Here is a 15,563-nt window from a genome sequence, read left to right as displayed (position 1 = left end):
AGGGTGATATCACAACATCAACAGTATATAATAATCGTGCTAAAGGACGGTGAGTTCTGGAGTCAATCTTTTTCCATTCAGATTAAAACTCTGAAAAATATCACAGATTTACATGTAGCATCATCATCATCATCATCATCATCACTGATTAGCATAAAGCAGAAGAGATAAACTCTCATGTCATTATCTTAATGTGACTAAAATCAAACTACTTAACGGTGTGAAACAGTTCAAGTTTTCATCAACATGAGCAGTAACAAATTATTTCTTTTCAAAAACTAAATGAAAAATAACTGACTAAGTGAAAAGATTTGGTGTCTTCACTGATGTGATTGAGCTGACTTCATTTTGCATATGACAAACATTTTCCCTCCTCACACAAACACAGGTATTTGTTTGAATGAGTTGCTTGTGTTTTGAATGACTGCTGTGCATCGCTGCTCCTAAACCAGTTTAAAGTGAAGCACAGAGAAACGTCTGTACAGTCTGACAGTGAGATTAATCGTAGTGACGATGTCTCTGACTCCACTGTTGATCACGCTGCTGCTCCAACTTCGAGGTGAGAAGTGCTTTGTTTCCATTATGACTCCATCTCTGCTAAAAATGTATCAAATCCTCGCATGTAAAATTGTTTGGCTGTTAAAACATGTTTCTAATGTTTCTAATTTCCAGGATCAGGTGGTAGTCCATCTGTGACTCAGTCTCCTGCATCAAAGTCTGCTGCTTTGGGGGACACGGTCTCTCTGAGCTGTACAGCCAGTTCAGGAGTTGATGATGATCTCAGTTGGTACCTGCAGAAACCCGGACAGCCTCCCAAACTGCTGTTTTATAAAATCAGCAGCCGTGAATCTGCTCCGAGTCATTTCAGCAGCAGTGGATCTGAGCCTGAATTCACTCTAAAAATCAGCGGAATGAAGGCCGATGACGCAGGAGTTTACTACTGCATGGGAGTACACTTAATAAACGATGCTAATGTGTTCACACAGTGATTTGTAGTCGTACAAAAACCTCCTTCAGTCAGACTGCAGACACACTGAGCTGTTACAGCAGGAACTGACTGCAGCTGCTGGAGAAGAAGAGACACTGACACAGACCACTGAACACAGAGCTCACAGTAACCTCACCAAGCACCAAATGCATCATCATCATTTATCTTTGCTCAACTTTCCTGTTCAATCACTGATGGCATGAATGAAAAAAATGAATGTTTTTTATAAAATAATATCAATCAATATGTGTAGTCAGCATCTCAACCAGGATCTGAATATAATCATTACTCAGTTCTAACCTTTCATGAGGTTGTTGTTAAGTTTGATTCCAGCAGACAGTGAACACACTCAACATTGAAATTATATGTCCAGTATCCTGTCTATGACCGGGATGAGGAACAAACAAAAAACAAATTTTGATCATTTGTCACATTTAAAGGAGGCACAACTGAGACAGCTCTGATCCTCCATCCTTGCAGAAGTGATGCAGGCCTGCGTCTCAGAGCAGCTGGTGAGGTGCTGAGGTGAAGAGAGAAGTTCCTGCTGGATGGAGAGTCCCAGTCCCAGTCTCTGCAGCACAGCATGGGTGCATGCTTTTTCTGAAGCCAACAGCCTCTCAGTCTGAAGAACTAGAGAAGTTTCACAAATGAGTCAGCAAAACGTGTTCTCTCTGAACCAAACTGGTGTGTGTCTGCCAGCTGCAGGTTCCACATGAAGGTGTTCTGTGTGATGTCACAGTGAGACCTGATTGGATAAATTAGAACTCTGGCACTCTGGGGCATTCTGGAGGTCCTCTAAAAACATTTTATGTAAGGAGGTAAATTTCAAATCAAAACAATACTTTTTTTTGCAGGTTGCTGCTGTGTGAAGCTAAAAAAAAAATGATATATTTCAGAAATTGCTTCAGATGGTTCAGTGCTTTGTCCACTTCTTTCTGAACCCATCAGTTTAACCCCTGACTCTTCAATGCATCTTTCCCAACCCGCTCAGTCTGCTCTGATCTGTCAGCTGATTGGTTGAAAATAGTGTGAGTGACACAGTATATAAAATCTGACAATGATACCAGAGCTGGCAAAATCTTTCAGTAGCAACACAGATACTGTCAGGGTTGGTGCGGTTCAGGGAAGGACACGAATGCAGACCTCAGATGAACGGGATTTAATTATGACCAAAATAACAAAGGAACCAATAAATACTTATCTCAGAACTGAACAGGTTGTGGCATGGCATACAGGCAGGTGAAAAACACACACATACAGGGCACAGAAGACATGAAAAGATCCGACCGACAGACAGACAGGGGAGACAGGAGACTAAATAGAGGGCTGGGCGTGATTGGAGACAATGACAGACAGGTGAGGGGAATCAACTAATTAACAGAGTGAAGGGGAAAACTAATGGCAAGACCGAAACACCAAACATGAACTGAAAATCCCAAACACAAAACCCAACATAAGTCCATGGATGTGACAGAAACACACCAGAGCAACAGCCAAAACCAATAAAAGCAATGAAAATGTGATAAAATGTGATGTTTCCTGTACTTGAGTTTCTGTGATGTTCTGATGGTGAAATGTAATCGTTCAACCTGATATTGTTTCTTATGTACTGCTGAAACAGTACTTCAGACTCTATAAACCTCCTGCCAAAGGTGCACACTAGTGAGCACATTTTCATTTCTTTTTATGGAAATAATTATTGACAGAAACGTTCAGGTTATGATTACAATCAACTGCGGTGACTGAGTGCAAAGTGATGTCTGATGTTTAGCAGGTTACCAGTTATGGTTATAATAAAACATAGAATAGCTCAAATTTGAATGTCACAGTTCATCTGTTCTGGTTATTGCAACACTAAGTGTGCAGCAGTGGCAGTAACCAATAACTTTAGTTATGAGTTCAAAGCAACGACTTTAATCTGGTTTAAAAGCTTCATTAAGTCGTCTGTGTACCTGACCTACAAACATTTGGTTAGTATCACAAACATCAGGAGAACAAAAATACTGTGTACTCGCCTTGTTGTTTCCAACCACGTTTTTACACACAATAACATCAAATATGAAGCCTCAGTGGACATTTAACAGAAGCCTCTTCCCATTCATCTAAATGTAATACCTGGATGTGGAACACACGATGGAACCAAAAATGAATTCAAAGCACAAAGAAATCTTAAATCAGGAAAATATCAGAATACTTTGGGTGGTTATATAGTTTATTAGAAACCAGAAAACTTTTCAGCTTTAGTCAAATGTTTACAAGCATATAAAACACTTTATTCCTCAAGAAACTTGAGTCAACACCAGAATGAGTCCCGAGACCTGAAGATCTTTCTTTCTATCTCACTTCTGTTTTCTGTTTGTTCCCATAAAACAGGTGTGTGCTTAACTTCTCAGAAGTATTTTGCATGATTCTTATGCATCGCTGCACCAAAGAGTTGAAGTTCTTCTGTTGCAGAGATTCTGAGCTGTTTACATTCCCGCGCACAGAAAACTGAACCACGATTATGTTTCTGATGACTCTGTTTGTCATGATGGCTTTTCTGAGTCAGGCTGAGAAGTTTGCTCAGTAACAGGGTTGTTGTTAGAATAAGTTTAACAAAGTATAAGAAAACGATCCTGAACAATATTTCCATGTTTTCTTTAATTTATACATTCATTAGCATAAAATGTTTGCTGTTGGAGGGGTATTAATGAAGGCAATCACATGATTTACAAAGCATAAATCTATTGATGAAGATAATGAACGTGATGTATTCAGAATGTAAACATGTTTATGTCTTTATGGTAAATTGACACATATGATTAATCTGTGCATCACTGTATGCTGGAAGAAAGTGTGATGAGAGTTTTAAGTTTGTTTCACTGTGCATGAATCAGAAATTGCAAAATTAATTTAAAAAGCACTTATTCAATATAAGCCACACTTTGATGAGTTGATTTTGAAGTATTTTATTTTGATATAAAGCAGAACATGAGATCAGTTACATAAAGCTCCAAAAAAAACATGAATAGAAGCATTATTCTGCAGAGGTACGAGATCAGAGGAGATCTGTAGCTTCATCCAGATCTCCATCAAAGCAGCAGCATCATTTCCAGACAGGAAGTGCTGCTGAAGCTCTACTCTGAGCAGCGCTCAGGGTTCAGGGTTTGAGTGACGGGGCTCTGTCCACTCAGACTGGCCTCACAGCTCACTGAGCCCGCCTTCCTCCACTGGTCTGCAGAGAGGCTCAGGGTGCTGCTCCGGCTGTAGAGGCCGTCCCCTCCCGGGACTTCCAGGCTGTTTGACACCCCTGAGGACATGCTGCTGCCCCCCACCTTCCAGCCCAGCGTCCAGGTTGAGGGGAAGCCCCCATTGGACAGACACACCAGTGTGACGCCGCTCTGCTGCCCCTCCTGTTTGGAGGTGGGGAGGACGGTCAGGGTGGGCGGCTTTATGCCCACTTGAGGAGAGAAGGCAGAAAAGACAGAAGAAGATTAAAGCTACTTAATGTTCATAAACAATGATTACTGATGACATCTTCATCAGTGCCTCATAATGTGTGACAGTCAATAACTCGTCCCTGTGATGATTTTCTGAAGTTTAAACTGACAGAGCTGAAACACTCATGTGGACACAGTTCAGACTTTGTCATCTGTCTCTTTCACTTCCTTTAAACTGAAATGAATGAACCGTGAACACAAAGCTGATCTGCACTCAATGATAACATCTATTTATGTTTAACAGAAATTAGTTTCAAACATGAAGATAAATGATGGTGAACAGAATGGGAAAAGGAAAATATAGAAAAAAACATGGTAATTAGAGATATTTACGCATACACAAGACACATTTAATAATCTCATGTTATGATGTCATATTTTCCATAAAGAAATAAAACATTGTTATGAACATATAATTTAAGTAAAAACTGATTAATTATTAATGAATTAATTATTAGAATTATTTCAAATTGACAGACACTAAAAAACAGATCAAATGTAAATGTTATTGTTAAGAACAAAAGTTTACAATTTCAATCATTTACTGTTACTCAAAATTATTGAATTAGATGCTAAATTAAATATTTTCTTCAGTCTATAAATGAAAGCTTCTACATCCCTGAAAGGATGTTGATCTCTGCAAAGCCTCTCCTCAGATGGTGAGATCAGCTTTGTTTAATAACTCACAAAAATATAATTTAAAAGCAACAAACTCAACAACATTTCAGGCAATATTGAAAATAATTTTGTAAAAACGACATGTTGAACAAAGAAAACATTTCTGGTACTTACAGTCAATGATGAGTTTGGTTCCTCCACCAAAAGTGTACCACAGTGATACAAACTCATTAAGTGGCTGTACAAAAACCTCCTGCTCTCTGAACAAACATCTATCCTCTGATAAATCACCTTTTTCCACATTAAAACTTCACACTTTAAATTTTATTCAGTAGAGAATGTTTTTCTACTCAAGAGGCTTAAAATTGCTTCATGATTTAAGATCATTTTTATCATGTTATTGTAACACGTTAGCAGTGAGAAAGAAGAGTCACATTTCCTCTTGTCATACATTTATATTTGAACTACATTTGAACTAATATTGTATTAAAATTATTGAGAAAAGCTGCAAAACAATATTTTCCACACATATTATTATTTATGACTTTTGGCAGTTTTATATTTCAATAATAAGATTGAATCTAAAGAGAAGAAAAGAAGATTTCATAAATACCAGCAAAACAGACATGATCTTAATCCAAATGCTGAAAATATTTGTTTCTAATTCTGATATATCCTCATCCAGCCCATATAAGGGAGAGATAGTTTTAATCCAAACAGTGTTTCTTCTCATTTCAGTTGTCTTCAGTGTGTTGAGAGCAGAGAAATGATTTCCATAGAGAGGAGGCTTTGCATCATCAGCTGATCCTCCAGTGAACTGAGAAGGTTTATAGTCCTGTGAGTTCAACACTGCAGGACTCAGATCTGTCAGTCAGCACAGCAGAAACAACAACCACCATGACTCTCATCACCATCCTCATCTGGACGCTGGCCTGCTGCTGTTTTACAGGTTCATTCACTCAGCAACATTTCCATCATGATGTGCTGCCTTTTCTCTCATTTCTTTCTGCTGATAAATGAATGATGTGATTTTGTCTGCAGGATGCAGCGGTCAGGTGACTGTGACTCAGCCTCCAGTAGTGACATTTACTCCAGGATCCACTGCCACTCTGAAGTGTACGACCAGCCCTGCTGTGCATTCTAACTGTGTTGATGGTCAGTGTATGTTCTGGTATCAGCAGAAACCTGGACAGACTCCAAAGCTGCTGATAAGACACGTCAGTATCAGACATTCAGGAACACCATCTCGGTTTAGTGGCAGTGGAAGCAGCTCTGACTTCACTTTGACCATCAGTGGAGCTCAGGCTGAAGACGCAGCAGTTTACTACTGTAAGAGTGTACACAACATAGATGGTTCCTTGCTGTTCACACAGTGATTTGTAGTCGTACAAAAACCTCCTTCAGTCAGACTGCAGACACACTGAGCTGTTACAGCAGGAACTGACTGCAGCTGCTGGAGAAGAAGAGACTCTGACACAGACCACTGAACACAGAGCTCACAGTAACCTCACCAAGCACTACATATGTCTTTTAACAATTTTGTGACAAATACTCACAATATATGATATAATTAAAATATACTTAATATGAAAGTTATGACAGTCTGATTTAGGCCTTTACAGATTATTGTCGCAGTTTAGGTTAAACAAGATTTAATGTTTATTGAAATCTTTATTCTTTAATTAAAATACAAATAAATATAAACATGACACTTCTAACAAATTTTTAAAAACCCAACATTTTCTTGAATTTGCTTCTCACACATGAACAAATATGAACCAAATACAGTAAGTCAGTTATCTCAGTTTTAATAACTTAAATGAACATTTAACATTTTCCACCAGTATTTTTGTATCATCAATAACAAAAAAGCAAACTGAAAATCAGTGATGGATTATTTTCATCCAAGAGGAGAAAATCTATAAAAAAGATTGTCTCCAGCATTTCATCAGATGAAACAACAGATTCAAATAACGATGTTTTCCACTTTACTGACTGTCATCATCTGCCATGAGGTTATAAAGTATGAAATCAGCTGTTTGGTCACATCAGACACTGAGCAGGCTGTAAACTGGACTGATATGAGTTCAGATTTATTTATGCAGCCAACATTATGGTTTTTATTCTCATATCTTAAGAAACACTTGAATAAGGATGTAAACAAAGCGACTGTCACAAGAAGATCATTCCGATTTAATCTAAATTATTATCAGCTGATGTCACAGTTTGTGAGCAGGATACTGCCAGAACCTGTTAATGAGGAAAAAAGACACATATGAGAAGATAAAAGTGAGACTTTTACAAGAAATAAAATGTAGAAATGAAAACTTGAAGAAGTGCTGGATGAATGTGAGTTAATGGGTAAATGTGACGCTTTGTGTGGTCAACCAGCCGAGAAAAACACTGTATGAGTACAGTACATCTAACATAGCTACATTTTGAAACTGTCACTAAACTATTAAATGTTCATACACACTCATGAGGAGGCAGGAGGAGGTGAACAGCAGAGTTCCACCACAGACTGTCACTCAAGAGAACCAAGTTCAAGTCCCATCTGATCTGATATTGTCCAACAACTTTGTTAGTTTTAACTTCACTGTCAGTCGTGTTTGGTTAGGGTCAGACATGAAACATTCCTGGTTAAGTTTAGATATTTCTGCAATATAAATATGGTTATGATCAAAGATAAAAACACACGGTTAGGGTGAAACACGAAGGAATACATCTTTACAGGTTTGCATCATGTCGTCTCGATTCTTCCATTCAAAACAAAAGAAGATGTAATAAATGAAACCATCTCATAGTTTCTGCATTATGTTTCTGAAATGTGGACAAACCTGATGGTTTTCCTGTTAGACTGGGCTGCCTCCCACCTCAGTTCAGCAGTTTTTTTCTGTTTCACTGAAACAGGTGTGATTTTGCCTCCTTGAAACTATTTTGCATGATTTGAATGCATCACTGCTGCTCAGAGTTTAAGTTCCTCTGTCACAGAGAGTCTGAACTGTTCCTGGGCTCTCAAACTGAAACCTCCACCAGGATGATGTTTCCAATAACTCTGATTGTGATGTTGGGTTTTCTGAGTCAGGGTGAGAAGCTTTTAACATTGTCTGCCTGTCTTAAATTATTAGTTGTTCTGGTTTCCTGTTAGACCGTGACGTGCTTTAACATCTTCAACAGATTATAGTTTTAGGCATCTTTCATTTATTACCACTGAGTCTGCTGATTTTCATAATTTGTTTTCTTTATCATTTCAGAGTCGTTTGCCAACAACTTTCTGACTCAGGCTGATAAATCCAAGTCTGTCAGTGTTGGAGGGACTGTGAGCATCAGCGCCACAGGGAGTTCAGATATTGGTGCTGATCTCAGTTGGTACCTTCAGAAACCTGGACAGCCTCCCAAACTTCTTATATACAGCGTTGGTGAAGAGACTGTGATGAGGAAAACTGCTCCAGTGAGCACAACAGTCATCAAACAGAAAAACAATCGGTTGGAATAAACAGACAAAAAGCTTTAACTTCAGTATATAAATCCTGTGTTATCAGAACAGAGGTGTTGATGGAAAGCATTCAAAAGTAAATCATGCACATGACAAGTCTCCTCTGCAGTAGTCAGATATTAAAAAACATACAAATGTGAAAAGATAAATATGTTACAAACTATATTTTATACTACATTTTTTACCTGTGCTGTAAATAGACAAATAGACCTCAGTGGATGTTGAAGATATGTGTGAATGAAAAAAAAATTCATGGATAGTGTCTTTATCAAATACATTTCAATTAGAATACAAAGATGCTTAATTAATATAAGTTCTTTAACATGAGTTGATTTGAACTTGAGACGATTTTTACAAAGTGAAGCAGAAAGCAGAGTAAAAATAAAAAGATTCTCAAGTTTGCAGAGATATGAGAACAGAGGAGATCTGCACCTTCATCTCCATCATAAAAGCATAATTTCTGGATAAGAAGTGTTGCAGAAGCTCTGAGCAGTAAGTCAGGGTCGAGGCTTAGAGAGGGAATAAATAACTCAGGATTTATACACATGGCATTGATCCTCTGCTGAACTGAACAAAGGAAAACAATGGAGCAGAAATGAACAATAAGTCCCCAGGAACCACATCACCAGTTTCTGTAAACTGACAGTAACCTCAGTCACAAAATACAGATTGTGATGAATACGTTGGTTAGTTTATATGAAATTATTTAGCAGTCTGTTTTCCTATTGAGTTCACATTTACTCCCAGTATGAGACACAACATTTACCTGAATACACAGTGGAATCATGAGTTAGCTTGATGAAATTTCTAAATTGTTTACATGCTCACAGTTTAAATTGTTGCTATTTCAATTAGTCATCATTAATAATCTTAAATCATGTCTCACTACATTGTTGAATAAATTCAGAAGGAGGAACATGTATTCGTTCAAATGCAAGCTAATTATTTTCCACTTGAGGAGAATCTTCTGAAGTCATTAAACCCTTTAAAATATTTTGTGATCATTATTAAAAAGGACCAAACACTAAATGAACGTATTAATCAGAGCAAGCTTTATTTGCATAAAAGTCAACCATCAACATGACAGTTATTAAACACACTCACATCCAGCTGCAGAGCTGCACACATTCCTCTGTAAGTTGTTGATGTCCAACACTTTACAGCAGTGTTGATCTGTGCCACACAAAGCTCTAGTTTCTTCTACAAACATTAAAACTCATAATGATCAGAGCAGCAGGTGTGCTCCTCCTGCCCCCCCACACACTGCTCCTGTCCTGGTCTGCAGTCAGCCCCTCGAGGCCTCACACTTGCTCCTCTGGAGGGACTGGACCTGCCTGTGCTCATGATGGAGGACCCCGCAGGAGAACAGCTCTCCTTTCATCCAGCGCTCTGGGCTCAGGCTCAGGGTGCTGCTGCTGCTGTAGCGTCCGCTCTTCTCCTCCTCTGAGCTGGTCAGGACCCCCTCTGTCACCTCTGTACCGTCCACCTCCCAGCTCACCACGGCTCCCTGAGGAGAGTAGCCGGTCAGCAGGCAGGCCAGCGTGGCCGAGCCCCCGGAGAGCTGCTCAGAGGAGGGGGGCAGCAGAGAGACTGAGGGTCTGACCATGGGGCCAGCTGGAGGGGAGAGCAGAGACACACAAGGAGCAGATTAACTTCCACTGCAGGACAGACAGCTGGACACGAGACACTCCTGATACATGACAGAGAGGAACAATACTGTGGACTAACTGTGGGAAAGATACTGTGATCACACAGAGGAGCGGAGGAGAGATAGAAGGAAATGAAGGTTTTCCAAATTAAATGCAACTTCAAAACTTTATTTAATATTTCTACTTATGTCAGAATTGTTATTTCTTTCATTTTTCATTAGTTACTCAGACTGGCTCTTAAATGTGAAACATAAAGTAAGTGTACATGTTGTAAGCCGTCACTGCAAATATGTTGTTAAAAAATGTCCCGTCTGTACACTATCAACCAAACTGACATCTGTCTGTTTCACTTCCTTTTTCATACAGAAAACCAACAAACTGTGAACTTAAACTATCGTTCTAATGAATGGACACTCAGTTTTTTTTTTATCATCTTACGTATTCAAAGATTTGAAAGTAGAAAATGAAACTTCAATCCCCGATAAATAATTGCACAAACACATTTAAATAAAAAAAGACAAGTAAAAGATTCAGTTCTTTTTTCTAGTGAATAAATGTCGCCTCAACATCAGCTCCAACACTACATGCACATTAGAGTCTGTACCAGCTTCATGAGAAAATTGAGAATTTACTTCAAATAATGAATAACAAATATCTACAACATATAAGATGTCCATAACAGCTTGATATAGTATTTCCAAAAACATTATTGCAGAAATAATGAGAAAATTCTGGTACTTACAGTGAATGATGAGTTTGGTTCCTCCACCAAAAGTCCACCACAGTGATACAAACTCATTAATTGGCTGTACAAAAACCATCAACCATCAGAAGAAAATCCACTTTCAATCTCCATCTGTAACCTTCACCATGTGCCACCTTCCCCGTCCACCTGCAGAGCAAAAACTCTACCCTCCATCTTGATTTATGCCTCTTTGTCCTCTGGCAGAAAAGACTCAGAATCGCTTTTTATTGCCAGGTATGTGGACACACACGAGGAATTTGACTCTGGTTACACCTCGCTCTCTTTAGTGCAACAAGTACAAAAATAGACAAAAAATAGACATAGAACAATACTAAAGTAGAAGTGCAAATTGGTGCATGGTGCAACCCTCCATCTTCACTTGCAGAAAGAAATGAGCCTTTAACCTTTTGTAGAAAGCCTCATACAAGCTGCTTCCCAGGTTCCTCAGTATGTTTATTCATGATTATGTGAAACATTCTTTGCTAAAACTTTCTCAACTGTGTATGATAAACATCACTGACATGTTTTTTATAACAACAACAATCAACATAACACCGAGGCACTGTTATCAAACGTGCATAATGTGATTTTGGGTTAAAAAGACACTATAGTTCTATAATAACAATCTCAAAACTGCTTTTCTGAATGAAAAATTTTAAGAATTTAATTTCAATAGTAAGCGGTCTGAAAAAATGGCTTCAAGAGAATCAACAATACTACATGGAATTATCTTTTTATGCACAAATAAGTCGAATTGGAACTACATTGACTTTAACTATACTTATTACTCACAAAGAACTAGATGGCACGCTTACTGGGTATTTCTAAAACATTAAAAGTAAAGTCATCATACAAATGAACCTGCTTGAATTAGAGCTATACCAAATGTGTGATTAGATCAAAAGGTTTCTGTCAAATTTATTCAAATTCTGAAATATGCTTAAAAACTCACACTTTGAAACTTCAAAAAACCTTGATAAAGCACATGTTCATCATATAATCATCTAAAACACTTTAGAATATACTTTGTTATACATATAATTACAGGAGGTACGACTAAAAAGAATTTAAAGTAAAAGCGAGTTAGTATGTTGTAGAGTGAATAAATTAAAGAAGCGAATATAGGCTTATATTTTAGGATATTTCTCAGAAGCATAATTAAGCATATATTTACATTAGAAATATTCAGATTATTCTTTTCAGAAATTGGTAGAATGCGAGACATCCATGATAAAGAGTTTTAAAATAGTTTTAAAGTTACAAATGAAAGCATAGTTTTTAACCTTTGTGAGGCGTAGTTTTTACCATTAAAAGTGAAAAATAACATGTCATATACTCGTGTAAGTATTATAAGTTGTATTCAAGTTTGAGTGCATTGAATATACTATAATAACGTATGCTTACATGGCGTGGAAAATGTGTTTCTAAAACCATATTTCTGAAAAACACAATTAGAAACTTGTTGATAAGATAAGATATACTTTATTTATCTCAGGCTGGGAAATTTCCGTTACAGCAGCAAGTATAGAGCACAGTGAAGTAGAAAAATATGAGATGGATAAAAAAATAGTGGCACTTTTAAAAAGAAAATATGTACAATAATGTATAGAAAAACAAGTATTTACAAAAGAATAATGAACAAATGTATATACAGTAATGTGCAGATGGATAGTACATGTATTAAAATTGAATAATTAAGTTGAACATGAGTGCAGTGCAGGTATTTATAAACACAGATGAATACTTATTCACTCATTAAGTTTGGTGTGAACTGCTGGACAGTCTGACGGCCTTTGGCTGGAAGGATTTCCTGTAGCGATCCTTGTGACAGCAGAGCTGAATGAGCCTCCTGGAGAAGGAACTCCGTTGTCTGTCCGGTACGTGATGGGAGAGGATGTTCAGGATTACCCAGGATGGATAACAGTTTGTACAGAGTCCTCCTCTCCATCACGGCCTCAGATGTCTCCAGATTGTATCCAGTGATGAAGCCAGCATTCCTGGTCAGTTTATCCGGTCTGTTTGCATCGCTGGCTCCAATGCCGCTCCCCCCAGCAGACAACAGGTAAGAAAAATACACTGCCCACAACGGACTGATAGAAAATCTCCAGCATCTTGCTTCACACATTATAGGATTTGAGCCTTCTTTAGAAAGTAGTCTGCTCATCCCATACTGGTACACAGCCTTTCCTGTTGGTCACACAAACTGTGTTTTGTCTGTCAGGTAGTCAGTAATCCAGGAGATGCATCAACTGAATCTTCTCACTTTATCATTTGTTTATCTTCTGGAATCTAGGATGGGTTGGGCAGGCTGGGACCTGCCGCTGGGTGGAGTCCTGGGTTCCCTCTCCTCGGTCAGTACACCTGTTGTTTATCAATCTCATCACCGGCCTGCACCCAGTCTCCACCAGATTATCTGCCATAGTAGAGCGGCTCTTTCATGGCTCTCGTGCGTTTCTTGAAGCTCACACTTCTAACATCTCTGTCCCTATGCTTCTCGGTGTCCTCCATCCGGCCCAAGAGCAGCCTACTTGCCCAGATCACTTACCCGCTTCCCTCAAGATGCTCCGCTCCTGTGGAAAACCTCCCGTTGGAACTCAAACCAGTACCCCCCTTCCAAGTTTCCTCTTCCCAGTTCCTAAGTAAGCAAATTCTTCTGTAAAATTTAACACCCTGTGCATCTCTCTCTGGAAACTCTGTTTCAATCCATACCTGGACTAACTTCCCTCTCCTCTCTCCCAGAGCAATCTCCCCTTATGACTGGGCCTTTTGCCCTGAGATTCAAGGCCGGGGCACATTGCTTCATACATATATACTTATAAATGTGTTTTCAGGTAAACTTGATATAACATCCCATCACAGAGGTGACATGTGAAAAACATCACGTGGCATCATTATGTCCACATCCGTGAAAACAACCAATGCACAAACTTGGATGTCCAGCATTCCATGGTTGCTATGGTTCCTCCTCAGGTGCATCTTTTAGGTTGTATCATCATTTAAACACAAACACAATTCTATCATTCAAGGACAGTGTTTTCTCAGACATCCCTCATCGATTGCTGTTGATTTCAATCACTTTGACTGACAATTTGCTGCATCTTCTAAAGAGCCAAAGACTCCCAGAAACTTCCTGTGACTCAAAGAAACTTCCAACATGGAAAATGTAAGAAATTGGATTTTTAGAAATTTGACAGTCTGTAGGCTACTATTTTTCTTTGCTTTGCAAAACAAATGGTGAAGAAATAATCCAAATTTTAGTTAAATTGGGGGATTTATACTATTTCTATACTATTTCAGTAATTTATACCGTCATGATATTGACTGTTAGACCTCAACTGTACCAGAACTTTTAACACCTGTTTATGAAACTGAGCATTGGTTTATAGTTTTCCTAAGTTTATTTTTTTTCCCTTTTGAAACACTTCCTTTAAGTACTTCAAATCATCTGTCCTCGTAACTACTTTCATAAAATTTTCAAAAGGTCAGGGATTACAGAAATAACATATAAAACACCCATTAACCAGGTCACATTGTACAGAACATAAAGTGAAGTCAAAGTTAGGATAGAATAGAATAGAAAAATACTTTATTCATCCCACAATGGGGGACATTCAGTAGAGTGTGCATATTTATGTGATTTTAAAGAACAAAAATGGGTTAAAGTTTAAGGGAACGTCCTTTTGACTGAAATGATGCCGACTGTCAGACCTGAACTGGCTTTTGAACTTGTATTCTAAACAAATTAAACAAGTTTTGTTTGAGTAGCTCACATTGTCTGTCCTTATAATTACTTTTATAAAACCCAACAAAGGTCAGACTTTATACTTTTATTATTTGAAATGCAAATTGCAGGTTAACAACTTAAACTTTACATATATATATATATATATATATATATATTTATATATATATATATATATATATATATACTTGTGTGTGTATATATTTATTTGTATATTTTTACTATAACTTTTGGAGACATTTTAGTATCAGAGTTTTGCACATTTTTGAAAAAATACAGCTCAGCAGCAACAACGATGAATGTTGTTGTTTTTCGACTTGTTCTGGAACTCTCTTCAGCTGTGTCACTGCTGAGCTGTCGTTTCTTTTTAAAAGTACTATACTTTCATATCAAAACCTGTCTGAATGTTTTATATATATACTATATATATATATATATATATACAGTATATATAGAGTGTATATATATACTCTATATAGAGTATATATATATACTCGTTTTTTTTCTTCTAAAAACTAGCTCACACCTGTTTTTCTAGAACTTAAATCACTGAGGTTGTTAACTTGTACGTTGCACTTAAAAAGCACGTGAGGCAGCTGTAGGTCACCTGGGCGAAGCACTGCCCTCTCTAATCCGCCTGTGGTTGGCTGATAATGTTCATCAGTCATCATCAATAAGTGAAAACGTTCTGTTTAGCTGTGTATACTCTGCTCAGTGGCACTGGTGAGCTTATGAATGTGACATATATGTGACCATCAGTCCAATGAAATGAAATGAAAAACTACCAAATTCAAAGGGAAACAACTCAGAAAAACTCAAACCTGACCTGAACGAGAAGTTTTCCTA

The 15,563-nt window shown here is 37.9% G+C and overlaps 2 gene segments (V, D, J or C); both read right to left on the bottom strand.

Annotated features, from left to right (window-relative positions):
* Positions 1-3,938: 3,938 nt before the first annotated feature.
* Positions 3,939-7,097, bottom strand: LOC142366715 (immunoglobulin lambda constant 1-like). The segment is given in 3 exon segments: positions 3,939-4,427; positions 5,260-5,393; positions 7,078-7,097. Coding segments are annotated over 3 exon segments (477 nt in total).
* A 2,581-nt stretch (positions 7,098-9,678) lies between these two features.
* LOC142366506 (Ig lambda-1 chain C region-like) lies at positions 9,679-11,168 on the bottom strand. The segment is given in 2 exon segments: positions 9,679-10,195; positions 10,973-11,168. Coding segments are annotated over 2 exon segments (408 nt in total).
* Positions 11,169-15,563: the final 4,395 nt, after the last annotated feature.

Source organism: Odontesthes bonariensis, chromosome 17 (genome assembly GCF_027942865.1).
Source record: "Odontesthes bonariensis isolate fOdoBon6 chromosome 17, fOdoBon6.hap1, whole genome shotgun sequence".
In the NCBI taxonomy this organism is placed as follows: Eukaryota; Metazoa; Chordata; class Actinopteri; order Atheriniformes; family Atherinopsidae; genus Odontesthes; species Odontesthes bonariensis.
Note: the sequence above shows the minus strand (reverse complement) of the source record. Positions and strands in the feature narration are given on the sequence as shown.